At 69.9% G+C, this 24,577-nt stretch overlaps 3 protein-coding genes across 8 annotated transcripts; 2 read left to right on the top strand and 1 right to left on the bottom strand.

Moving 5' to 3' along the window:
• On the bottom strand, positions 1 to 10,045 carry NCKAP1L (NCK associated protein 1 like; the record flags this gene model as incomplete). 4 transcript variants are annotated; one of them, XM_076364105.1, is given in 31 exon segments in its annotated part: positions 1 to 52; positions 152 to 258; positions 596 to 712; positions 878 to 971; positions 1,214 to 1,294; positions 1,405 to 1,487; positions 1,591 to 1,684; positions 1,942 to 2,039; positions 2,119 to 2,276; positions 2,369 to 2,587; positions 2,702 to 2,833; positions 2,999 to 3,138; positions 3,617 to 3,736; positions 3,945 to 4,077; positions 4,436 to 4,581; positions 4,774 to 4,829; positions 5,131 to 5,212; positions 5,324 to 5,459; positions 5,643 to 5,752; positions 6,095 to 6,191; positions 6,526 to 6,582; positions 6,846 to 7,002; positions 7,136 to 7,184; positions 7,278 to 7,415; positions 7,505 to 7,595; positions 7,694 to 7,836; positions 7,921 to 7,977; positions 8,086 to 8,178; positions 8,491 to 8,601; positions 8,850 to 8,927; positions 9,942 to 10,045. In XM_076364105.1, coding segments are annotated over 31 exon segments (3,232 nt in total), but the record flags the coding sequence as incomplete, so codon positions are not given.
• Positions 10,046 to 10,177: 132 nt separating this feature from the next.
• On the top strand, positions 10,178 to 15,244 carry LOC143173997 (gametocyte-specific factor 1-like). Of its 3 annotated transcripts, XM_076364111.1 has the most exons (10): positions 10,178 to 10,336; positions 10,493 to 10,619; positions 10,706 to 10,795; positions 10,887 to 10,962; positions 11,077 to 11,289; positions 12,013 to 12,143; positions 12,639 to 12,684; positions 13,684 to 13,770; positions 14,333 to 14,459; positions 15,027 to 15,244. In XM_076364111.1, the coding sequence occupies exons 1-10, from the start codon at positions 10,232 to 10,234 to the stop codon at positions 15,180 to 15,182; spliced, it is 1,158 nt and encodes a 385-aa protein (XP_076220226.1). In that variant the 5' UTR covers positions 10,178 to 10,231; the 3' UTR covers positions 15,183 to 15,244. The 3 variants fall into 3 exon arrangements, with proteins under 3 accessions (XP_076220226.1, XP_076220227.1, XP_076220228.1); XM_076364112.1 differs by lacking the exons at positions 12,013 to 12,143; positions 15,027 to 15,244 and having other exon boundaries at positions 14,333 to 14,401; XM_076364113.1 differs by lacking the exons at positions 11,077 to 11,289; positions 12,013 to 12,143; positions 15,027 to 15,244 and having other exon boundaries at positions 14,333 to 14,401.
• Positions 15,245 to 16,768: 1,524 nt separating this feature from the next.
• On the top strand, positions 16,769 to 24,337 carry LOC143173996 (integrin alpha-5-like; the record flags this gene model as incomplete). Its single annotated transcript, XM_076364110.1, is given in 8 exon segments — positions 16,769 to 16,786; positions 19,359 to 19,618; positions 20,794 to 20,921; positions 21,399 to 21,511; positions 21,669 to 21,795; positions 23,070 to 23,131; positions 23,455 to 23,500; positions 24,212 to 24,337. Coding segments are annotated over 8 exon segments (880 nt in total), but the record flags the coding sequence as incomplete, so codon positions are not given.
• Between the last annotated feature and the right edge of the window lie 240 nt (positions 24,338 to 24,577).

Raw genomic sequence — 24,577 nt, 5'->3', positions numbered from 1 at the left:
CACGCAGCTTGTCCGTCTCCTGGCCCAGCTGCAGGAGGCTGACGGAGGCCAGCTGAGGGACAGATCCTGATCAGCACTGGGGACGGCGCCCACCCGGGGAGGGCGCCCCACCCCCAGGCCAGGCACAGCCGTGGCCCCCGGCCTCTCTCACCAGCAGGAACTCCTTGAGGTGGGTCTCGATGTTCTTGTTGTGGATGGTGAAGAGGGCGGCCGACACGTGATGGCCTTGGCCAGGCCAGTGGATGTTGTTGTTGTAGCCTGGGGACGCAGGTAGGTTGGTGGGACACCGGTAGGTTGGTGACAGATGGTAGGTTGGGGACACCGGTAGGTTGGGGACGGAGGTAGGCTGGGGACAGCACGGGGTCTCCGCTGTGCCCACCTCCTTGGCCGCAGTTACGGGGCACCAACTCTGCCAGTCCTGCGGTCCCGCTGTCCCCACCAACCCTCAGCTGTGGCTACGGGGCACCGATGACCCTCGGGGGTCCCAGCGCACACAAGGTGTGACAGAGGGGAACTTGTGGGGTCAGGGTCACGGGGACGCAGCCAGGACTGGGGACACAGGGACGAAGCTGCCAGGGTCGCGGCCAAGCCTCACCGTCCACCTCGGTGTTGTAGACGGATGCCGGGTCGGAGGCCAGCAGGGGCAGGGACACGGCCACGAAGACCAGGAGCAGGCAGGCCACCTTGTAGTCCTCCTCCGGGGACGAGCCGTCTGCCAGGGAGGGAGGTGACACTAGACAGGGGTCCAAGAGGGGACCCCGGGGGGTCCCAGGGAGGCAACACGGGATAGGAGAAGGTGAGTGGGGCTGGGGTTCTTGCGGCAGTGTCATGGATCTCAGGGACAGACCCCCACGACCACAGCAGACCCCCGTGGTACCCGTCTTGCTGCCAGCGAGGACGTTCACCAGTGCGGGGTCGACCTCACAGGGGATCCCCGCGGCTGAGGCCAGCTCGAAGATGCTCAGGGTGACCTGGGGGGACGGGGACGCGCAGGCTCAGGGCTGGGGACGCAGGGTGCAGCTGGGCACGAGGGACCACGCGATGCCACGTGATGCCACACGGTGCCATACAACGCCACACAGTGCCCCGTAGCACCACGCAGTGCCACCCAACACTGCGGCGGGCGCAGGACAGCAGCAACTGGCCCTGCCTGGGGACAGCCGTCCCAAGCACTGGAGGTGCCACCCTGTCCCCGTCCCGCTCCGTGCCCAACCTGGATGTCGGTGTCGGGGGTGACAACGTCCGTCAGACACTCAATGGGGCCCATCAGGAAGGGGCAGTGGTGGGAGAAGACCTGCAGAGAGAAGGTGGATGCTCACGGGGCTCCTGCTGACCACTCAGGCTGTGGGGCACGCGGGTGGGGGTCCCGTGGGGTGGGGGACCCGTGGGGTGGGAGGCACCCACCTCCCGCAGGCCCTGCTGGGCCATGGCGCGGAAGCTCAGGATTTCCCCGATGATGGTCATGCGCTTCAGGACGTTTTCGGCCGCTGCGGGAGGAGAGGGGTCAGTGGGGACACGTGTGTGTGCGCACACCCACGTGTGCCAGCCCCACGCTCCCCCTCCGTGTCACCAGTTCCCCCCCAAACTCACAGGTCAGCCGGGGCAGCAGAGCTGCCATCTGCTCGGGCTTGCAGGAGCTGGAGCGCAGCTGGACCAGCGTGTCCATGTTCTCGTTGACCAGCTTCTGCGGGGGACGTGAGGCTCGTGGCACCGGGGACACGGCGAGCCCGCAGGTGGCCGGGAGGGACCTGGACGTCCCGGCCCCTCTGCTCCCCCTCCACACTGGCCGGCAAGCCCAAGGGGACTGGAATGGTCCCCGGGGTGGCCCTGCCTCCCCCGTCACACCGTGCTCCCGAACCTGGTCCCAGCAGCCCGACCCCAGTCCCAGTCCCCTGATCCTGGTCTCAGTCCCCCAGCCCCGGTCCCAGCCCCCAGCCCTACCTTCAGCTCAGTGACCTGGGAGCCCACGTGCCACATGAGGTTGTCGCTCAGGAACTTCATGCCGTACGGCCCGATGAGCTCGGCCAGCGCCCGCATCTCTGCAGGGAGGGGGACATCAGCGGGGTCAGGGGGTGATGATATCCCCCGCCCCCCCCGCAGCATCCCTGCATCCCTCACCTGAGACGTCGGAGAATTCGGCAGCACTGAAGGGGGGCTCGCCCTCCCGGGGCACCGTGGTGAAAGCCTGCAGGGCCGGGGCCAGGACGATGGCCCCCATGCTGGCCTGCCGCAGCAGGGCCTCCAGGTACCTGCGGACACCAAGCTCCTGCCACCACCTGGCACCGTGACCCAGGTCACCGTGACCCACGGCACCACAGGGCCACCTCCCACGAGGGAGGGAGGGTGCCGGTCCCGGCATGGCACCCACCAGTTGGTGTAGATGGTGGTGAGCGTCTGTTCACCGGCGGCGTCGCGGGGCTGCGTCTGCTGCAGGAGGACGCTGCGGATGATGCGCCCCGTGTCCAAGCCCACGAACTGCCCCAGCGACTGGATGAAGGTCATGTAGGCGCTCAGCCCCACCAGCACCTCCGAGGGCCGGGCCACCTCCTGCGTGGCCTGGCTGTAGCCTGCCATGGCCACGATGGCTCTGCAGGGACAGGAAGGGGCTGTCTGGAGAGCCGTGGCCAAGCGTCCCCTTCCCAGCAGCACCCACAGCCCACCCTGGCCCCGCCATGTCCCTCATCCCTGGTGCGGTCCCTACTTGGTGAAGCGTGTCTCCAGGTGGCTGCTGAGGTATTCGGCCGGCGTCACTGTGTGCTCGAAGACGGTGAAGTTGGGCACGTGGTTGAGGCTCAGGGACAGCTCGGCCAGCATCAGGTGCAGCTTGTCCATGCTGGGGTGGGGGGGACAGGCGCCGTTAGCCACACCGCGGCCCCATGGGGACAACCCCACGGTCACGCCGTGCCTCCACATCACACCATGCCCACACCCGACGTCTGGTGGCCACCGCTTCCCGCCAGCCCCCTGCCCACCCTCACCAGCCCCGGGTGGCTCTCACTTGGTGGTCAGGGTCCGGTCCTTCCTCTGGCTCTCGGCCCCCGGCTTGTCCCGCTCGGGCTCCCCCTTCTTGGCCGGCTGCTTCAGGGTCTTCTTGTTGCGGGCTTTGCTGATGGTGGAGGCGCAGTGCTTGGGCAGCAGCTGCCGGACACAGGCAGCGGGTTACCACGGGCCACGGCACCAAGGACAGCCCAACCGGGGCCTCCAGGACCAGAGGTCACCATCCCCATGGTTGAACTGGGGACATGCCCTGCCAGGTCTTCCCCCCATGGCCTCTGCTGTCCCAAGGCTTTGGAGAACATGGAGGCCACAGAGGTTCTGGAGACCCTGGAGGCCATGGAGGTCCCAGAGGACAAAGATGCCACGGAGACCCCAGAGGCCACGGATACCCCAAAGGCCATGGAGACCACAGAGACCCCAAAGGCCACAAAGACCCTGGAGGCCACAGAGGCCATGGAAACCCCAAAGACTACAGAGAAGGTGATGGAGACCTCAAAGGTCATGGAGACCTCAGAGGCCCTGGAGACCCCAGAGACCCCAGAGGCCACAGAGATCCTGAAGGTGATGGAGACCCCAAAAGCCACAGAGACCTCAGAGGCCCTTGAGGCGCGACCCTCACCTGCTCGCTCAGGTTGTGCTGCTCGGCGCAGGCGTCCATGACGCAGGCGCTGGCCTGCCGGGCCATCTCCTCCAGGAACTTGTTGCATAGCCCCAGCGCTATGGCCTTCAGGTGGGGATACTGCGGGGGGAAAGCCACGGCACCGTCACGGCGCGTGGCATGCGGGCCACGGCCACGTCCGCAGCCTGCCACCAGCTGCCTCGAGGCCGTGGGGCTGCCGTTGTCCCCTACCCACATCTGCCTAGCCCAGCCCCTCCATAGCTGGCCGGGCAGCAGCCAGCCACGGTTCCCCTGTGTCCCCCGTGTCCCCCCGGGCAGCAGGACCCACCTCCTCTGGACACATGGGGTGGATGCAGCGGGAGAAGTGGCTGCAGAGCATAGGGAAGGCGATGCTGTAGCGCAGCATCGAGGGCTCCTCCATCGTCGCCAGAAACATCTTCTCCACGGGGCGAGGGTAGAAACTGCAGGGGTGGGGGCAGAGGGGCAGAAGAAGGGGGCAGGGGTGGCAGGAGAGAGGGGCAGGGAGGGCAGGGAGGGCAGGAGAGGGGATTTGTCTTTCTGGACACACTGCTCCTGTGCCACGTGCGTGTTGTCCCCGTCCCCATGTCCACGCGTACGTCACCTAATCTTGCCCAACCTCTCCCCATGGGTGACACGTCCCCCACGGCCACCTCTGTCCCTTCCCACACCTGTCACCCAGCACACGTGGGACACCTTTCCATGCGTGCTGGGGTGGAGGACGTGGCTGGAACACCCCCAGCCAGGGTGACCCCCCCATGACTGGGGGGAAACTGAGGCAGAGCAGGTGCCTGCGCTCACCACAGGTCAGAGAGGTCGGAGGCCTCGTCCAGCAGCTCCTCCAGGGAGTCGAGCAGTTTGGTGTGGAAGACGATGAGGTTCATGACGCGACCCACGTCGGGGTTGGAGCTCAGCGGCAGTGAGGCCTTGGCAACGCTGGTGTAGGCCTGGGGGGACAGCGGGCTCAGGGGCACCGCAGGGCAGGAGAAGAAGACGAGGACAAGGACAGGGATGGGGACAGTAATAGGGAAGGGGATGGGGACAGGGATGGGGAGAGAGGAAGGGGATTGGCACAGGGACGGGAACAAGGATGGAGATTGGGATGGGGACAGGGACAAGGACAGGGACAGGGACAGCACCTGCAGCCGGAACCAGTCCAGGCGGAGCGGTGTGAAATCAAACTGTTCCTTGTCAACTGCGAGGAAATAGAAACGTGGGGAGACATGGCTGTGGGGAGGAGGCTGGGGGCAGTATCAGTCTGGGGGGCGCTAATCTGGAGGTACTGGTCCTGGGGGTGCCAGTCGTCTGGTGGGTGCCAGTCTGGGGTGGCAGTGCCCACCCCACAGGACCCCCGGGAGCTGCCGTCTCCCCGTTTCCCCACAAGCCTGTGCCTGGGTGCCCAGCACGGTCCAGGACTGCTGCAGGGCTCCCAGGGCAGGGGGGACATCGGTCCCCGGGCAGTGCCAGGGACATGGTGGGGGGGACACTGACCATACCTTCCTTGACAGAGAGAGCTGAGAGGGAGCTGACGAAGGACGACAGGATGATAGACTCCTCCTCGGGGCACACGGAGAGGTTCTGCGGGGCCGGGGATGGGGACAGGATGAGGAATAGCCAGGACAGGGCACAGGGGACAGGGACAGCCCCAATGGGGGACACAGATCAGCCCCTGCTAGTGCCCCGCGGTACCTGGATGACTTCGCTGAGCACCAGGGCGTCGAAGCGGGCCAGGTACTGGACGTGGTAGCGCTGCAGCACCCCGACCTGCTGCCGCACCAGGCTCCGCAGCTGCTCCATGAGAAAGAGCAGCTCCGCGATGTGGCTGCTGCCGGAGCTGCTGGTCAGAGCCTGTGCCCGCCAAACCACCCCGGTGCCAGCCATGCCCATGGCATGCCGGCATTGCCCCAGGGCAACCCCCACCACGAGACCAGCCTGCCCACGGCTGGGGGTGCCCCCCGTGGGCACTGATCCCCCCCACGTGGAGCCGGTGCCCGCACACCGTGCCTACCTGTCAGCGAAGTCCTCAGGCGTCTTGGTCTTGGTGACATGCTCGGCATGCCGCACCAGCCAGCTCACCTCGTCCCGGCAGAAGGAGAGTGCCATGAAGACGAAGAGAGCCTGGGCAGAGCAGGGGTTAGAGGGCACCAGGCACGGGGTGCTGCCACCAGGCACCGCCACCCGGCTGGCACCAGTGGCCCTGGACACTGGCACCACATGGCACCAGGCTGGCACCGGCAGTACCCCCCCCACAGACCCCACCAGCATCCATTTCACACCCCCCAGGCATGTGCAGAGCCCCGGCACCTAGCCTCCTGCACCCAAACCCTGCATCCACGCACCCCCTGTACCCCAAACCCTGAACCCACGCACCCCCTGCACCCCAAACCCTGCACACACGCACCCCCTGCACCCCAAACCCTGCCCCCCTGACCCCCACTGCCCCGTTCCCTCCGTGCTCACCTTGGGTCCCAGCAGCCCGGGCTGGTCCTTCAGCAGCGCCTCCAGCTCCCGCACGGCCCCGCGCAGGTACGCCCGCCGGCCCCGGTGCAGGGACCCGCTGCAGGGGGGGTCAGGGTGGGGGTCAGGGTCAGGGCCACCCAACCGCCCCCCAGTCACCCCACTCACCCAGTGGAGACATTGCAGGCACCACGTGGCAAAGGTGGGGGCTGTGGCACGGGGCCGATGTGGACCCGATCGGGGCACCCCAGCCACCCCCCCCAAGGGTGCTGGCACCCCCAGGAGCCCCTGGGACCCCTACAGTTCTCTGGGACTCATGGGACCCCCAGGACCTTCCCATCCTTTGGGACGCCCTGGGACCTCCCAGCTCTCCAGGACCCCTGGGACCCTCCCCAGCCCCTCCAGACCCTCTGTCCCCCCGCTGAGTCCCCAACCTGTGAGCCACAGCGTGTTCCTTGCACTCCTTGAGATCGGCCACCCGCTTCCCGTACCTGCGAGAGAGTCACGGCACCCAGCACGGCACCCAGGAGAGGCCCAGGCACCCCACAGAGGCCCTGGCACAGCCCCCAGCCCCTGGCACCCAGCGCAATCCCCCGGCACCCAGCACAACCTCCTGGCACCCTGCGAAGTCTCCTGGCACCCCAGCGCAGCCCCTGGCACCCAGCAGGGCTGCTGGCAAAGCCCCCAGCCCCTGGCACCCACCCCGGCACCCCCCTGGCACCCTCTGCGGCCCCGGCGCCGGCACGGCTGTTACCCCTTGAGGCTGCTGAGCAGCTCCTCGGTGACCTTGTGGACCTGGAGGGTCTCGTCGCGGAGGAGGGTGACGTAGAGTGAGCCCTGCAGCGCCAGCCGCCACAGCTCCAGGCACTGCGGGGACGAGCTCAGGGCCCCCGGGCACACCAGGAACCCCACTGCGGGCACAGCCGTCAGGCGGGCAGGGGCTGCCCGCGCTGCCGGCCCCACAGCGGGCAGGGGGACGGCCCGAAACCGGGAGCCAGGCTGCCCGCGTGGGGCTGGGGACCCGCGGGCACCGCAAGGACTCACTGAGGATCCAGCGCTCCATCACCTCCAGGGACAGGTACTCACAGGCCATCTGGGGACACAGGCGTCACCGTGTCACCGCCCTCAGCCCTCCTGCAGCCTCGCCTGGGACCGGCCCCGGTCCCCACGGCGCAGTGGCACTCACGGTGTCGGAGCTGGCAGGGCTGAGCATGGTGCCGGCGGTGCTGAGCAGGCTGAGGAGCTGGTCGCTGCGCCACTGCTCAGCCCCCTGGTTCCTCCGGGCGAAGAGGAAATGGAGGGACAGGAGGGCACTGGTGACAGCCTGGGGGACAGGGGGACATCACGGGGGGGGGCCGTGGGATGGATCGGGGCAGGATGTGGCCCCGCTGGCTGGGGGGAGCCCCATCCCACCTTGGTGTGCGGCCCAAATTCCTCCATCAGCTTCTTGAGGGGGTGGTCGTACTCCAGCACCATCTGTCCCAGGCGGGCGAAGCTGGAGTCACTGCGAGGACGGTGGCACGGGGGTCGGGGACGGTCCTCGGGGCCAGCCCCAGTGGGGACAGTCCGTGGGGCCATCCCCGGTGGGGACAGCCGACCCACCTGGTGCCGTGGCTCATCTCGTGGGCGCAGTGGTACATGCCGATGAGCAGCCGGCGGTCCTCAGTGCGGGCCAGCAGCAGGACGAGGGACACATAGGTGACAACCAGGTCCAGGTAGCTCTTGGTGAAGTCGTAGTTGACGTGCTGAGGAGGGGAGAGCTGTGAGCGCACGGGCACGGCCGTGGCACCCCCAAAGTACCTCCCGAACACCCCCTGCGCCCCACTCACGATGTCGAAGAAGCACTGGCTGGCATCGATGGTGTTCAGCAGCTCGTAGACGTGGTCCTGGCAGGGACGGGACAGGGACCGCGTCACTTCTGTCCCCCCAGGTCTGAAATGCCAGTGCTGCCCCCCGAAACCCCGCTCTGTCCCCCGCCGCGCGCCCCAGCTCACCCTGAACTCCAGGACGTCCAGGAAGGAGTGGTAGAAGGGTCCCAGCGCCCGGGCGATGTCCCCCTTGTCCTTGTGCACCGGCCCCAGGTGTTGCTGCAGAGGGACAGTGAGGACACCCGGGGTGGGGTGACACAGGGAGGACACCCGGGGAGGGGTGACATGGGGCAAGGGGTGGCAGGTTGACCAGGGGAGGGGGATGGAGGGGAAGCCAGGTGATGGTGACGTAAAGCGGGGTGACACGGACCGGGGTGACACGTAGGGGACAGTGTGGGCACTGGATGGGGGCAACATGGGGCGGGGATGGGATGACACGGGGTGGGAGGCAGAGGGGACAGCCAGGTAGGGCTGGCACAGGGTGGGGGGGGACAGGGATTTGGGGACAGAGGGGACACCCCGGTCCCTCACCGTGCTGCTCCGCACATCCAGGTGAGGAAACTTCTTGTTGATGAACTTGACAGAGGGCTCCATGGCCTTCTCGCCGAGGAAGGGCGGCCGCGTCTTGGGGTCGGAGCAGGTCTGCGGGGACCCCCCAGTGTCAGACCCCCCCCCAAAACCCCCTCCTGGGCTCGGACCCCCCCCATCAGACCCCCCTGCCCCAGCGATCCCACCCCCCCCTGTTTCTTCATGACCCTCGTTCCAGGCAGAACCCAGGCTCTTCCCCATTAGATCGGGGGGGGGGGGGGTACCCCAGTGTCCTGTACCCCAACCCCACCCCCCACCCAGGGGACCCAGGCATCTGGGCCCCACCCCCACCCCGCACCCACCTTCTTGATGTTGTAGATGCGGACGAGGACGCCCCGTCCCCGGTCATTGAGGATCGTCAGCTTCTCGGCGAACTTGTTCTGGTAGATGGAGGGCAGCGACATGGCGGCGACGCGCTGGGATGGGGGGGGGGGGTTGGGGGGGCCACCCCGTGTCTCCCACGTCCCCCGATCGGCCCCGCGGCCCCAACACCCAACTTCCCCTTCCTGAGCTGGGCCCCGAGCTGCAGCCACCACCACGTGACACCGCCGCCACCACCCCGTGACACCGCCACCACCCTTTGACACTGCCGGCGCCTGACGCCACGGCCGTGTGACACCACCGCCACCACGTAGGTCCAGCCGTGGCTGTGGCCCGATGACACCGTCCACGGCCATGCGACACCAGCTGTGGCAGGTGACACGGCTGACAGCCGGGCAGTGCTGGCTACAGCCATGTAACACCAGTCCCAGCTGTGCTATGCTGACCGGGACCGTATAGTGCCGGCCACCGCTGCGTGACACTGGCCACAGCCGCGTAACGCCGGCCAGGGCCGTATGGCACCAGCCACGGCCCTACAACAGCACCCAGGGCCCTGCCACACCAGCCGTGACCCATATAACAGCAACCAGGCCCGCATAACACCGTGCGAGGCCCTATAACATGGTGCTGGGCCCTGTAACAGCACCCAGGGCCCGTATAAGACCATCCAGGCCCATATACCACCACCGGGGGCCCGTATAAGACCATCCAGGCCCATATACCACCACCGGGGGCCCGTATAAGACCATCCAGGCCCATATACCACCACCGGGGGCCCGTATAAGACCATCCAGGCCCATATACCACCACCGGGGGCCCGTATACCACTTCCTAGGCCCATATAACACGGCTCAGAGCCCACGTAACACTGCCCAGGCCCGTATAATGCTGCCCAGGGCCCATATAGCATGGCCCAGGGCTCATATAGCACCACCCAGGGCCCATATAACATCACCTGGGCTCATATAGCATTGCCCAGGGCTCACACAGCACCGCCCATGGCCCACATAACACTGCCTGGGCCCATATATCACCACCCGGGGCCCATATAGCACCGCCCAGGGCCCATATACCATTGTCTGGGCTCATATAGCATCTCCCGGGGCCCATGTAACACCGCCCGGGGCTCATACGGCACCGCCCGGGGCTCCTAGAGCACCGGCCGGGCCTACCCAGCCGCGCAGCGGGCGCCCCGCGGCGGCCGCCCGGCCCCGTTGCCATGGCGACAGGGGAGCGCGGCGGGCCCCCACAGGCCGCGCCGGAAGCCGGGCCCCGTTGCCGTGGCGACGCGGCGGCGCGCGAGGCCCGTTGGGAGTCCGTTGCGCCGAGCGGCCTGGGCCGGGTCCGGGGCCTGAGCCCCGCCATGGACCCCGCCGTGGACCCCGAGGCGCTCGTCCAGTGTCCCTACGACAAGAGCCACCAGGTCCGGGTGTCCCGGCTGCCCTACCACCTCGTCAAGTGCCAGCGGGTGAGCGGGGCTGGGGGCTGGGGCCTACCGGGGGCCGGGGTTGGGGCCTGCGAGGGGCCGGGGCCTGCTGGGGGCCGGGGGTCAGCCAGCTCTGAGGCAGAGGCTCCCCCCCATACACACCAGCACGTCTCGCCTCTCCTCGCCCCCCCCCCCCAGAACAACCCGCAGGTGGCCCGCACGCTGGCCACCTGCCCCTTCAACGCCAGGCACAGGGTGCCCCAGGCCAAGCTGCGGAGCCACGTCGCCTCCTGCCCCGACAAGCGCCAGCCCGACCTCCCCCACGGTACAGCGTGGCCCCCCACCACCACCCCGGCGGCCGTGCTCAGCTATGGCCCCCCCCCCCCCCAACTGTCCCCTCTGACCCCGCAGAGACGGACATGTCCCTCGGCGACAGGATGAAGCAATCAGAGGTCCCCACGGCCTGGCAGGGCCCCCAGTGCCAGGAGGACTGGGAGGCTGGTGAGTGTCCCCCGGGGTGCTAAGCAGGGCTCCCCCCGCCTCGCCGTGTCACCGCAAGGCTGGCATGTCCCCGTCTTGCCACCCTTTGCAGAGCTGGAGGACCTGGAGGACCCCCCGCCGTTCATTCTCAACATCAGGACGAATGACCTGCTCCTCCCGTGCGACAGGTAGGGGCCCGCAGAGCCAGGGACGTCCCCTCCCTCGCTGCCCACGTTCGGGTGTCGTCCCCGCCCAGGGTGCTGCCCGCACTGACCCCCCCTGGTCCTGTCTTGCCCCCCCAGCTCTGCCCCGGCACCACCCGTGAGCCGTGGCCGAGACGGGGGAGCCGCAGGACACCCTGCGGCCAGTGCAGAGCAGCGGGCACAGGAGGGACCGCGGACGGTGGCGGCAGGGCCAGGGCGGTGCCCGTTTTGCCCCCAGGACTGGGGGGACCGCGGTGCCAGGGGGGGCAGTGCCCCCTCGGCTGCTGCTGCGGGGGGTGATTGTACCCACAGGTTTTAAACGCATGTTACAAATACGCTGCCTGTGGGTGTGCGTGGTGTCCTGTCACCCGGGGGGGGGACCGAGGGGACCCTGTGGGGTGGGGACCGAGGCACCCCCACGGGACGGATGCCAGGGCTACCCGTGGGATGGGGACCCAGGGGGCCGTGTGACCTGGGGAGGGGGGTACCCCGGGGATGGGGACCCCCGGCGTGAGCTCCCGGCCTGCCCCGCTCCCCCCACGCTCCCTTGGCTGCACTCCCAGCATCCTCCGTGCTGGCCCCGTCCCTTGTGCCACAGACCAGTGGGGGGTGGGGGCTGTTGCCCCCCCCCCCTCCGAGGGGGCTCCAGAACCATGGGGAGGGGGGCAGGGGGCAACAGCTCTAGTGCACGGCGGGATCTCACCCCCCTGGGCCTGTCTGCGTCCCCGTAACCCCCCCAGTGTGTCCTCATAACCCCCCCGGGCCGTCCCGTGTCCCTGTCACCCCCGCCCCAGCGTGTCCCCACCACCCCTCGGCTCACCCACGACCCTGTATCCCCCCAGTATGTCCCTGTATCCCCCCCCCCCGGGCCAGCCCGTGTCCCTGTCATCCCCTGCAGCGTGCCCCCATACCCCCCAGGGTGACCCCGTCACCCCTAGGCTCACCCACATCCTTGTACTGCCCCAGCGTGTCCCTGTACCCCCCCCGGTGCGTCCCCGTAACCCCCCTGCCCTGCCTGTGCCCTGTCCCCCCCAGCGTGTCCCCGGGCCCCCGGTGCCCTGCTGTCCCCCTCACCCCATCCATGACCACCCCTAAACTCGGGCTCTGGCGGTGGCAGCGCCGAAGAGGACAACCGGGACCACCCGGCGCGACCAAACCAGCCAAAGGTGACCCCAAACCCCCCTAGTCCCATTGCCTGGGGGGCTGTTGACCCCCCCCCCCCCGCAGGGCACCAGATCCGCCCCCTCCGGTCCCTCTGCCACCAAAACAGGCGTTTCCAGACGGGCGCTGCCCAGATTTTGGGCTCAGGGGGGGCTATTTTAGTGCTTCTTGCGCAACGCGGGTGCCTCGTGCTCAGGCTGTGTCCCAGGGCATCGGGCCGTGGGTTCCCCACCCGGGGAGGAGGGGGGACAGCTGGAGAAGCCTCCTTAACCCCCCCACCCCGTGCATTCCTCCAAAAAACGTGTCACGCCGTCATCCCCCCTCCCCCCCCCCCCGCCCCGGCCCCGCCAGCCTGATGGTGACACACACCCGTCACACCCAGACGGCGCTCAACCCCGGCGTCACGCCGGGAACGGGGGGGATCCCCCAACCCTCCACACACACACACACACCCCCCACACACACCCCTCGCCCAATTCCTTCTCCCCTTCTCCTTCCAGCGGGATGTTTCCGTGGACCCCCACGGAGCCCCCGCCGCGCCGGGAGGTGAGGAGAGCTCGGAGGAGGTGACAGGGTTTGGGGCGGTACGTGTGGAAATGGGAACGCGCGTGTCACGCCGCCTTCCCCGGCCGGGCTCCCTGCCCGCCCCGCCGCCGCTCGCTCCCCCGGCTTCCTCCAACACCCCGTCATCCAAGGCAGGCGGCGGGGACCCCGCGGGGCTGAATTTGGGGGGAAAACCTGCTTTTTTTTTTTTTTTTTTTCTTTCTTTCTTTCTTTCTTTTTCCAGCGGTTCACGGGGAGGTCAGATATATATCTTTCCCCGTCCATCGGAGGAGAGCGCGCGGGCGGGGTCGTGCCGGTCCCTCCTGGCCGGGCAGAGGAGGAGTGATCTGGTGTTGCAATTAATTCCTCCCTCGCCGGTGCCAGAAATGCAGCTGCAGAGCGGTTTTTATGCGACTAATAACTCCCGTTAACGTACATCTGGCAGGAGCCGCGCATCCTGGGCTCAGCCCATCTGGGAGACGCTTTTCCTCCCTCCGTCTCCGATCCGGAGGCTGAACACGGATCGTCTAGCGGCGGCCGCTCCTTCCTCGGGCTTTAACCTGCCAAGCGCTAACCTTCGCCCGGGGCTGCCTTTTTTTCCTCCTCCCCCCCCCCCCCCCCCGACATGTTTTAAACCCATTTATTGAGTTTACGGGGAGGGTTTATCCCCCCCACACGCACAGCTCGGCCCGGAGAATCACGGGGTGCGTGCCCGCCCGGGTTGATCTCGGCGAAACGTTTTCCCCGCGCGTCCTCCCCCGGCCGCAAATCCCGTCCCCACGCGGAGCCGGCTCTTCCGCAGCGGTGCCCACTTCCCCTCCCTCCCCGGCCGGAGAGCCGGAAAGATTTCCCCACGTGTTGCCCTCAGGTGTGGAAAGCCGTCCGAATCCCTTCCTGCTCCGTAAGGGTTAAGGAGGAATTTCTCCGGCTTCGTTGCCTCGCTTGTTTAAAAGCGTCTGACTGCTCCGGCTTTGCCTGACATCTCTCCCCTGTGGTTTCCAGAGCAGTTTCGTGTGCGCCTCGAACCGTGCCAATAACGGCCTTGCAACACTTGCCGGGAGTTTTCGCTCGGAGGGTGGATCCGGCCGGGTAGGTTGGAGGGCTGGCTTATTTTCATCCGTGAGCCGGATGGGAAACGACAGGCGTTTCCCCCCACCCCCCCCGCCCCCCCACCCCCGTTTCTTTTTCCACCTATTTTGCCGTTATTTTCTCTCGTCGAGAGCGGTCGCGGAGCCCAGAGAGCGGAGCTCCCATCGCTCCCAGCTCCTCGCTGGGAGCTGTCGGGTTTCCCCCCCCCCCCCCCCCGATGGGGACGTGAGGAGGCGGGGAAGGGAGAGTCGGGCTTTTGGGTTTTGGTTTTTTTTTCTCTTTTTTGGGTGGCAGCACGGATACGTGTCACCTTCGTTGTCCCCTGCGGCATCCAGCCGCCGCCGTGGAGCGGGCGAGCCGTTGCCGTGGCACGGCCGCGCTTCGGGGACGGCAGCTCCTGGCTCCCATCGTGCTCCCCCCCCCCCCACACACACACACACACTTCCAGGAGGGTCCCGCCGTGTTGCGTGCCTTCTCCGCGCTACGGTTTTGGGGAGGTTTTACGCCTTTTTGGCCTTGTCCCACGTGCTTTAACCGCTTCTCCCTGTTCTGTTCCGTGCAGCGATGAAACATCCCATGTGCCCCCACCCTCGCACGGCTCCCGCAGTCCCGGGGACCCCTGCCGAGACGCCCCACTGCCCCCCCCAGTACGGGCAGGGGTGACCAGCGCCACGTGGAGGTGCGGGGCCGTGAGTACCGGCTCTGCCCGAGCAGCCCCCCCCCTCCCCCCCCCACGGGCCGTACCCGTTCCCCTACGCGATTCCCAGAACAAAATTCCCTTCGTTTTAACCCGCGTCGTTCCCCTGCTGTGATTCAACGCCCGGCATCGCTCTCCAGCTGGTTTCTGCTGGGGACACACACACACACGCACCCAAAAAAAAAAAAATCCCCATTTATCGTCAAACTGCCTCTGAAAGCGGCAGGAAAAGGAAGAGGGCAGGAACCGGCGAGCGTCTGGCGGCCGCAGGCAAATGGCAGCACCGAGGCCCCGGCTCGCCCAGGGGCTTTGAAGTCACCGGGGTGGGAGCCACGGCCGGGGGGCTCCGCGAAGCCCCGTTCCCCTCGTCCTCCCCCCCCCCCCCCGCGCCCCAGCAGCACCCCAGCCCCAGGGAGGGGGGGATGCCCCGGCAGGAATCGCTCCCCGTGAAGCCCTTTTTGGGGGTTTCTTTTTTTTTGCGGGGGGGGTTTGGTTTTTTGGTGGGGTGGTTTTGGTTTTGGTTTTTTTTTTTAACGCCTTTTGCTTTTTATCTCCGCAGCTCGTCGGGATTCCTCGCTCCCGCCGAGGTTTGGCTCTTGCTACCCGCTCAGGGACGAATCCTGCCCCGGAGCAGGCACCTCCAGGGCTTAGGCCCCAGCGCCTCTGGCAGCCGGGCTCCGCGGGGCGAGCGGGACTCGTTAAGGCAGGAAATTAGGCAGAAAAACAACAAATGCCCAGAAACAGCCTGGCCGGGTGAGGAGGGCTGGGCAGCGTCCGGCCCCCGCCTCGCCGCGCGAGCACTAAAACTGCCGTTTCTGGCCTCGAAACGCCCCGCGCTTGATTCCGGGTTAATCTCAGCCGCGTTATGGGGTGTTTTACCCAATATCGGGGAGCTGAAGAGGGTCAAAAAAGGGGGTGGGAGCCCGGGGCTGGGAGGTAGGGGATGTCCTCGAGTGATGTCAGGGTGTTCCCCATGCTGCCTCGGAGGCAGGGGGCAGCTGACCAAAACTGAGGGGGGGGGGGGTGAAATGGTCCCTGTGCCCCCGGCCAGCCCCCTGCCCTTCCCGGGGGGGCGGGAGCCAGGGGGAGACCCAAAGGGGGGGTCATGCGCGGCCCCCCGCCCCTGGGGGGGGGGGGGGGGGGGGCTGGTGGGGGCGTGTGTGAGTGCACACGCGTGTGGTGGGTGTGCACGTGTGCGTAAGCGGGGCGTGCACACCACGTGTGTGCCGTGGGTCCCCCCGTTGCGGGTCCTGGGACTGCGCACACGTTTACACACGCACGCACACGTTTACACACGCGCGCACGCTCACACACCCGCACACGCGTGTGCGCACCCGGCCCCAGCCCTGCAGTGCCCACAGCAGTGCCAGGGCCAGCGGTGCCACGAGCACACGCGTGTGTCGGCCGCAGCGGTGCCACCTCTGCCCCATGTCCCTGCCCGTGCCTCTGCCCTGCCCTGCCTGTCCCCGTCCCCCGTCGTCGTCGTCGTCCCCCCCCGGCGCAGGGGCCCCCCGGGGCTGGCCGCCTGCCCGGCTCCCCAACGCCTGCAGCCGCCAGCGCCTTTTTGGGAAGCAGCCGGCGCGCGGGGCCGCATCCGCGCCCGTCCCCGGGCTCCGCGCCAGCCCCGGGGCGCCGCGCCAGCGCCCGTGCCCCCCGCCCCGGGGAAACTGAGGCCGAGCACCCGCCGGGCACCCCGGGGCATCCCGCCAGTGCCCCCCACCCCCGGGTTGCCCCAGCGTCACCGGCACGTGCCTCCCGCACCCATCGGGGTGCTCCGGTGTCACCCTGCGTCCCCCCCCGACCCATGGGGGTGCCCCGCCACGGCCGCCCCTGGGTGTCCCGGTCCCCCCCTGTCCGTCCCCCCCCCCGCCGCCCCAGGCGCTGCCCCAGCCGGGGGGGGCCGGGGGTGACGTGGCCCCGCTGTCGATCCAGGCTATATAGGGGCTGGCGGCAGCGGTGAGTCAGGCCCGGGGCCCCCCCGGCCCCCGCGGTGACTCAGGGACGCTCCCCGGCGTGGGCACCGGCCATACTTAGCCGGGAGCACCCGAGCCCTGACCCCGGCACCGGCACCCCCCACCCGGGATGGGGCTGGGGGGACGTGGGGTGTCCCTGGGATGGAGACTGTGGCGATGGCACCCACGGGGCATCCCTCGGATGAGGCCGCGGGGACGGCAGCCGTGGGATTGGGGGTGGCCCCGGATCAGGCTCCCCCAGGACCAGGGCGGGGGGGAAACTGAGGCAGGAGTGGGGCAGCTGGTGGCCGTGGGCACCCATGCAGCCCTTGCATGGGGACACGGGGACATGGGGACGGGGCCTGGGGTGAGTGTGGACAAGGGGACAGGGACGGGACACACGTGTGTGCACGAGGGGACGGTGTCAGGGCACACGCGTGTGCACGGGGGTGGGGGGGGTGCCAGCGCGGGGCCGGCCGTGCGAGGCCGTGCGAGGGCAGGAAGGGCCCCGGCGCCAGCACATTGTTCGCCACCCGCCCGTCATTTCCCCCCCACACACCCCACCCCCCACCCCCAGGCCGCGGAAACGTCCCCATTGTCCCCCACAGGCACTGTGCCCACGGGGGGCACACGCACCCCTGTGCCCGCACGCGTGTGCAAGCTCCCACACTTCCCCACTGCCACCCACCCACCCACCCCGGGGCCGGGGAGGGGTGGGGGGGGCAGCGGTGGGGGAGCACCCATGGCAGGGTGCTGGGCAGAGGACCCAGGCGGCCGGGACCTGGTGGGGGGGGGGGGACACACACACAGGGGAAGGCCCCGGCCGCCTGGGTCCCCCCGAGCCCCCCGAGCCCCCGGCCCAGCTGCGGCGGGCGCCATTGCATCAGCGGCGCAGGAATGCGGCCGGCCCCGCGGCAGGCGTGCGAGGCCCCCGGCCCCCCGCGCACGCCCCCCGGCCCCTCGCACGCCCGGGCACCCGCCTCGCACGGGGGCCGGTTGGAATGGGGGGGGGGTGGGGTGTGTCCCACCCTTTGCACGAGCACGTGGAGGGGCGGGCAGCGTTTGCACGCGTGGAGGGGCACAGCGAGCGGGCAGCGTTTGCACGTGCGGGTGGGGGGAGAGGCTGAGCATGCGCCAGTTGCACGCTCGCGTGGTGGGAGATGGTGGACGTGCAAGCGTTCGCGCACTTGCGGGGTGGGGGGGGCTGAGCGTGCACCGTTTGCACGCTCGCGTGGAGCAAGGCCCTGCGCGTGCACCGTTTGCACGCTGGCGCGGAGACGGCGAAGGCGCCGCGGGGAGCACGTGGGGGGCCACCGCCGCCCCTCGCACGCCCTCGCACGCAGACCCCGCACTGGGGCAGGGTCCCGGGGTGCTGGTGTGCCCCCCCTGCCCCGTGTCCCCCCGTGTGTCCCCCCCCGTGAGGGGTCCCGGCCCCCCCCCCCCCCCCCACGCAGCCGCGTGGGAACAGCTCCAGCTCCGGCTCCGTTTCCGCTGTTTCCTTCCAGGAAGCGGCAGCCGGATCTGGGCCCCCCCCAGTGTCCCCTTCCTCCTCGCCGCTGTCCCCAGCCCTGTGTCTGTCCGTCCCCCCCCCCGTCCCTGTCCCACTCCCGTCCCCCGTGTCCCATCCCTGCCGTTCCTCCCCAGTGTCTTGTTCCCCCGCCATGTCCTCCGGTGTCCTACTGGTGTCCTGTGTGTGTCCCCCCCCCGCCCGTGTCCCGACGTGTCCCCCCATGTCCCCCTGTGCCTGTCCCACCTGGGTCCCCCCCATGGTGTCCTGTGTCCCTTTGTCCCTTCAGCGCCCCAGTACCCCCAGTGTCCTGCGTCCCAGTGTCCCCTCAAGTGTCCCAGTACCCCCAGTGTCCTGTGCCCCAGTGTCCCAGCATGTCCTGCTGTCCTGCCACCCCCCGTGTCCCCCATGTCCCCTCATCCCCCCCGTTGTCCCAGTACCCTCCAGTGTTCTGCCCACCATGTCACCTGGGTTCTCAACCCCCCGTCCCAGCCCCCTCACTGGTGTCCTGTGTCCTCAGCGTCCTGTGTCCCCTCACCCCCCCGCAGTGTCCCAGTTCCCCCCCCCCCCCCAGTGTCCCAGTCCCCAGTGTCCCGTTGCCACCCGGGCCCCCATCTCCCATGGTCTCTTGGTGTCCCCACAGTGTCCCATTCCCCCCGTTGTGTCCCCAGTGTCCCAGTTCCCGGTGTCCCAGTCCTTCCCAGTGTCCCGGTCCCCCTCGAGTGTCCTGGTCCTCGGTGTCCCTCTTCCCGGTGTCCCAGCCCCCTCGGGTGTCGCAATTCCTGTTGTCCTGGTTCCCCCAGTGTCCCCCCAGTGTCCCTGTTCCCGGTGTCCCAGCCCCCCTTAGGTATCCCGGTCCCTGGTGTCCCCATCCCCGGGGTGTCCCGGTGCCCCCGGGGGTATCCTGGTGCACCCGGGGTGTCCCTGTCCCTGATGTCCCGGTGCCCCCGGGGTGTCCCGGTGCCCCCCGGGGGTATCCTGGTGTGCCCGGGGTGTCCCTGTCCCTGATGTCCCGGTGCCCCCGGGTGTCCTGGTGTGCCCAGGGTGTCCCTGACCCTGATGTCCCAGTGCCCCCGGGGTGTCCCGATACCCCTCGGGTGTCCCCATCCCCGATGTCCCGGGATCCCAGGGTGTCCCAGCGTCCCTTGGGTGTCCCAGTCTCTGATGTCCCAGTGCCCCCGCGGTGTCCCGGTGTCCCCGGGATGTCCCGCTCCCTGATGTCCCGGTCCCTCCGGAGTGGTCCCGGTGCCCCAGGGGTGTCCCGGTCCCTGATGTCCCGTTCCCCCCCGGGATGTCCCGGCGCCCCGTGCCCCCGGCTCCCCCGGCCCGGCCCGGTGCGGTGCCGGTGCCGGTGCCCGGCGGGGCTCTGGCTCCTCCCCGGTGAGTCACGGCGGGGCGGGGCGGGCCGGGCCCCCCCCGGGCACTTTCCGAGGGGACTCGGGAGCGGGAGGCAGCGCCGAGCCCGGCCAGCCCCGCTCCGCCATGGCCCCGGCCCCGGCCCCCCCGCGCCGCCCCCGGGCCCCGGCCCCGGCCCCGGCCCCGGGCGCTGCTGCCGCTGCTGCTGCCGCTGCTGCTGCCGCCGCCGCCCGTCGCTGCCTTCAACCTGGAAGCGTCGCGGCCCGTCGCCTTCCGCGGGGCCCCCGGGTCCCTCTTCGGCTTCGCGTTGGACTTTTACCTGCCCCGGCCCCGCAGGTACCGGGAACGGCACCGGGAACGGCACCGGGAGCGGCACCGGGAGCGGCACCGGGACGGCACCGGGACGGGACGGGGCGGGAGCGGGAGCGGCACCGGGACGGGTCCGAGCACCGGGAGCGGCCCCGGGAACTGGGAAGGGGACGGGAACCGGCCCCCGGGCACCGGGCGGGGACGGGGAGCGGGAGCGGCCACCGGGAGCGGGACGGAGCCCCGGCAGGAGGGAGCGGGATGGGGAGCGGGCGGGACCGGGACCGGCCCGGCGGGATGGGGAGCGGCCCCGGGAGCGGGGCGGGGGCGGGGAACGGAGCGGTGGGGAACGGGACCGGGAGCGGGTAACGGGAACCGGGAGCGGGGCGGGGTAACGGGAACGGGGCACCGGCGAGCGGGAACCGGGAACGGGAAACGGGAAGGGGAAACGGGAACCGGGACCGGGGACGGGGTAACGGGAACCGGGAACAGTCCGGCCCCGGGCGTCTCCGGTGGGGCTGAGGGCACCGGGCGGGGGCTGAGCCCCGGTCCCGGCTCCGGTCCCCCCACCCCGCCCCGCCCCGGCCCCCGCCGGGGGTCCCGGGGCCCCGTTGCCCCCGGCCGGAGCGTTTCCTGTAACCGGAGCCGGGAGCTGCCCCCGGGGGGCGGCGGGGGCTCGGGGGGGAACCCAGGCGTCCGGGTACGGCCCTGGGCCCCCCCCCCGCCCACGCGTGACCCGCACCCAGGGGGGGACCCAGGCGTCCGGGGACAAACTGGGGGGGCACCCCCCGCGTGTCGCTCCACCCAGGACCAGGGGGACGGGGGGAGCGGAGGGGGGCCCCCGGCCCCTCCGCGCCCCCCGGGTCCTGGATGCCCCTGGGTGCCCCCAGCCCCCCCCCATTGTGGGTATCCCCCCCCCCCCCCCCCCAACGTGGGTATCCCCCCCCCCCCCCCCCCAACGTCCGTGGGTGGTTTCGGCGCTTCCTCTCCCACGGAGCCGGAAGGGGTCACCCAGGCCCGGCCCCGTGGGCTGAGTCAGAGGGGCCCGTGGGACCCCCCCGGGGCGGGGGGGGGCAGAGGTTTCCCTCCCCCCCAGGACATACTCTGCGAGCCCCCGGGTGTCCCGTGGGTGACGGCTACCGTGTCCCCACGGGGACAGCCCCCACCCTGAGCATCCCACTCATCATCATCCCCCCCTCCCCCAGCGTCAGCATCCTGGTGGGTGCCCCCAAGGCCAACACGAGCCAGCCCAATGTCACCCAGGGGGGGGCCGTCTACCACTGCCCCTGGCCCCCCGGTGACGACTGCACCCCCATCGACTTCGACCACATCGGTAAGGGGATGGGGACACGGGTGGGGACAGCCCCCCCCCTCCCCGGGAATGGGGACAGGGTCGGGGATGGGGCCCCCCGGGCATGGGGACAGGGTGGGGACATGGGTGGGGGACAGGGGTGAGGACACAGGTGGGGACAGGCCCCCCTGGGCATGGGGACAGGGCACGGCCAGGCCTGGGGACAGGCGCTGCGTGGGGACAGGGATGGGCATGGCCGGGGACAGGGACATGGCCCCCAGCACCCATGGGACCCAGTAGCCCCGCATGGGCCCCTCGAATGGCCCCCCCAGCCCAGCCCAGCCCCACGTCATTGTCCCCCACGGCCACGTCCCCCCCCGCCGTGGCCTTGGCACCGCGGCCGGGCTCTCGTCCCGCCTGGTTAATGATAAACCCGGGGGGAGCAGCGGGTGCTGGGGCGGGGGTCCCATGGGTGCTACGGCGGTGGGTGCTGGCTTGACCCTTACCCCCTCCCCGCAGGGACCCGCACCCACGACTTCGGGGGCAACAGCACGGAGACACCCGACCCCGTCGAGTTCAAGTCCCTGCAGTGGTTCGGGGCCACCGTGCGGGCGCACAACGCCTCCATCTTGGTATGGGGGGGGGGGCACGGGGCAGGGGGGGACACCGGGGGGGTGAGCAAGGGGCACGGAGAGAGCAGGGGGCAGGGGTCCGTCCCTGTGCGGACCCCCTGTGCCCCCCACACACACACAGCCCCCCCTTGTCGTCCCGTGTCCCCCCCCCCCCCAGGCCTGCGCCCCACTGTACAGCTGGAGCCCCCCCAAGGAGGAGGGGGGGGGCCGGGAGCCGGTGGGCACCTGCTTCCTCTCCATCGGCAACTTCTCCAAGTTCGTGGAGTACGCGCCCTGCCGCTCAGGTGGGACCCCCCCCCCCCGCGCCCCGCCCCACGCCCCCAGACCCCCAGGGAGCCTCCAGGCACCCCCCAGCCTGGCACTCATGGGTGGCACCACTGGGCATCCCCCCCCCGCCCGGTACCCATGGGTGACACCCCCAGAACCCCCTGCCTGGCGCCCCTGGGTTCCTGGGTGTCACCCCCCGCCACGCCCAGCACCCCCAGGGTGACCCCCCCCGGACCCTGCCTGGCACCCAGGGAACCCCCCAGGCATCCTCTCTGCCTGGCACCTCTGGGGTGTCACCCCCATAGCCCACTCAACCAGCACCCATGGGACCCTGGGCATCCCCAGCCCAGCGCCCTGGGGGGGGGTGACACCCCCATAGCCCCCCAACCAGCACCCATGGGACCCTGGGCATCCCCAGCCCAGCACTCCGGGGGGGTGACACCCCCATAGCCCCCCAACCAGCACCCATGGGACCCTGGGCATCCCCAGCCCGGCACCCCCGGGGGGTGTCACCCCCATAGCCCCCCCAACCAGTACCCATGGGACCCTGGGCATCCCCAGCCCAGCACCACGGAGGGGTGTCACCCCCATAGCCCCCCTCAACCAGCACCCATGGGACCCTGGGCATCCCCAGCCCAGCACTCCGGGGGGGTGACACCCCCATAGCCCCCCAACCAGCACCCATGGGACCCTGGGCATCCCCAGCCCGGTACCCTGGGGGGGTGACACCCCCATAGCCCCCCAGCCAGCACCCATGGGACCCTGGGCATCCCCAGCCCAGCACTCTGGGGGGTGACACCCCCATAGCCCCCCAACCAGCACCCATGGGACCCTGGGCATCCCCAGCCCGGCACCCTGGGGGGGTGACACCCCCATAGCCCCCCAGCCAGCACCCATGGGACCCTGGGCATCCCCAGCCCGGCACCCCGGGGGGGTGTCACCCCCATAGCCCCCCCAACCAGTACCCATGGGACCCTGGGCATCCCCAGCCCAGCACTCCGGGGGGGTGACACCCCCATAGCCCCCCAACCAGCACCCATGGGACCCTGGGCATCCCCAGCCCGGTACCCTGGGGGGGTGACACCCCCATAGCCCCCCAGCCAGCACCCATGGGACCCTGGGCATCCCCAGCCCAGCACCACGGGGGGGTGACACCCCCATAGCCCCCCCAACCAGCACCCATGGGACCCTGGGCATCCCCAGCCCGGCACCCTGGGGGGGTGACACCCCCATAGCCCCCCAGCCAGCACCCACGGGGCCCCCCCAACCGCTGCCCCCTCTCTCCCCACAGACCTGAACTCTGCGGCTGGGCAGGGCTACTGCCAGGGGGGCTTCAGCGCCGAGTTCACCCAGGTGGGGGCATGGGGGGCGCGGGGGGGGCGTAGGGGAGCACGGGGGATAGAAGGGGCCATGGGGATGGAGGGGCCAGGACCCATAGGCCGGGCGGGGGGGGGGGGGGTGAGGGTTGGGGGGCATGGGGGGGCAGGGGTACGTGGGGGTAGTGGGTATGGGGGGGTATATTGGGGGTATGGGGGGGTATATTGGGGGTCACAGGGGGGTATGTGGGGGTGGGGGGCGTATAGAGGGGTCTGGGGGCATAGAGGGGTGCAGGGGGTCCTGGTGGGTGCCCCAGGCTGAGGAGGGGCGCCCCCCCCCCCCCCCCCGTCTCTCCGCAGACGGGACGGGTGCTCCTGGGGGGGCCCGGCAGCTACTTTTGGCAAGGTGAGACCCCAGCCCCTGCCTGCCCCTGCCTTCCCCCTAGACACCCCTGCCCGTCCCTGCCTGTCCCCAAACTCCCCCGATTGTCCCTAAACTCTCCTGCCTGTCCCCAAACTCCCCCGATTGTCCCCAAACTCCCCTGCCCGTCCCTGCCTGTCCCCCAACTCCCCCGATTGTCCCTAAACTCCCCCGATTGTCCCCAAACTCCCCTGCCTGTCCCTGCCCGTCCCCAAACTCCCCCGATTGTCCCTAAACTCCCCTGCCCGTCCCTGCCTGTCCTCAAACTCCCCCGATTGTCCCTAAACTCCCCTGCCTGTCCCTGCCCGTCCCCAAACTCCCCCGATTGTCCCTAAACTCCCCTGCCCGTCCCTGCCTGTCCTCAAACTCCCCCGATTGTCCCTAAACTCCCCTGCCTGTCCCTGCCTGTCCCCAAACTCCCCCGATTGTCCCTAAACTCCCCTGCCCGTCCCTGCCTGTCCTCAAACTCCCCCGATTGTCCCTAAACTCCCCTGCCTGTCCCTGCCTGTCCCCAAACTCCCCCGATTGTCCCTAAACTCCCCTGCCCGTCCCTGCCTGTCCCTAAGTACCCCTGCCTGCCGGCCCCTCCTGCCCCTGCCCACCCCGCCCGCCCCCGTCCCGTCCCCGTCCCGTCCCGTCCCGTCCCGGCGCGGCGGGCAGCACCTTTGGGTGCTGAGGGGCCGCCCGCGCCCCCAGGGCAGGTGATGTCGGCGACGCAGGAGCAGATCGCGGCCTCCAGCTACCCCGAGTACTTCATCCAGGAGGTGGCCGGGCAGCTCCAGACGCGCCAGGCGGCCCCCACCCACGATGACAGCTACATGGGTCTGCCCCGGGGACGGGGGGGGGACGGGGGACATGACATGGGGGGACAGGGGCACGGGGGCATGGGGGACATGGGGGGATAGGGGCATGGGGGAAATGGGGGATGTGGGGGGACGTGGGGGGACATGGGGGGCATGGAGGACATGGGGGGACAGGGACAGGGGGACATGGGGGACATGGGGGGACAGGGGCATGGGGGCACAGGGGCATGGGGGGACCTGGGGGGACAGGGGCATGGGG

Source organism: Aptenodytes patagonicus, unplaced genomic scaffold (genome assembly GCF_965638725.1).
Source record: "Aptenodytes patagonicus unplaced genomic scaffold, bAptPat1.pri.cur scaffold_583, whole genome shotgun sequence".
Taxonomy (NCBI): domain Eukaryota; kingdom Metazoa; phylum Chordata; class Aves; order Sphenisciformes; family Spheniscidae; genus Aptenodytes; species Aptenodytes patagonicus.
The sequence above is the reverse complement of the archived record's forward strand: the minus strand, read 5'-3'. Positions and strand labels throughout refer to the sequence as shown.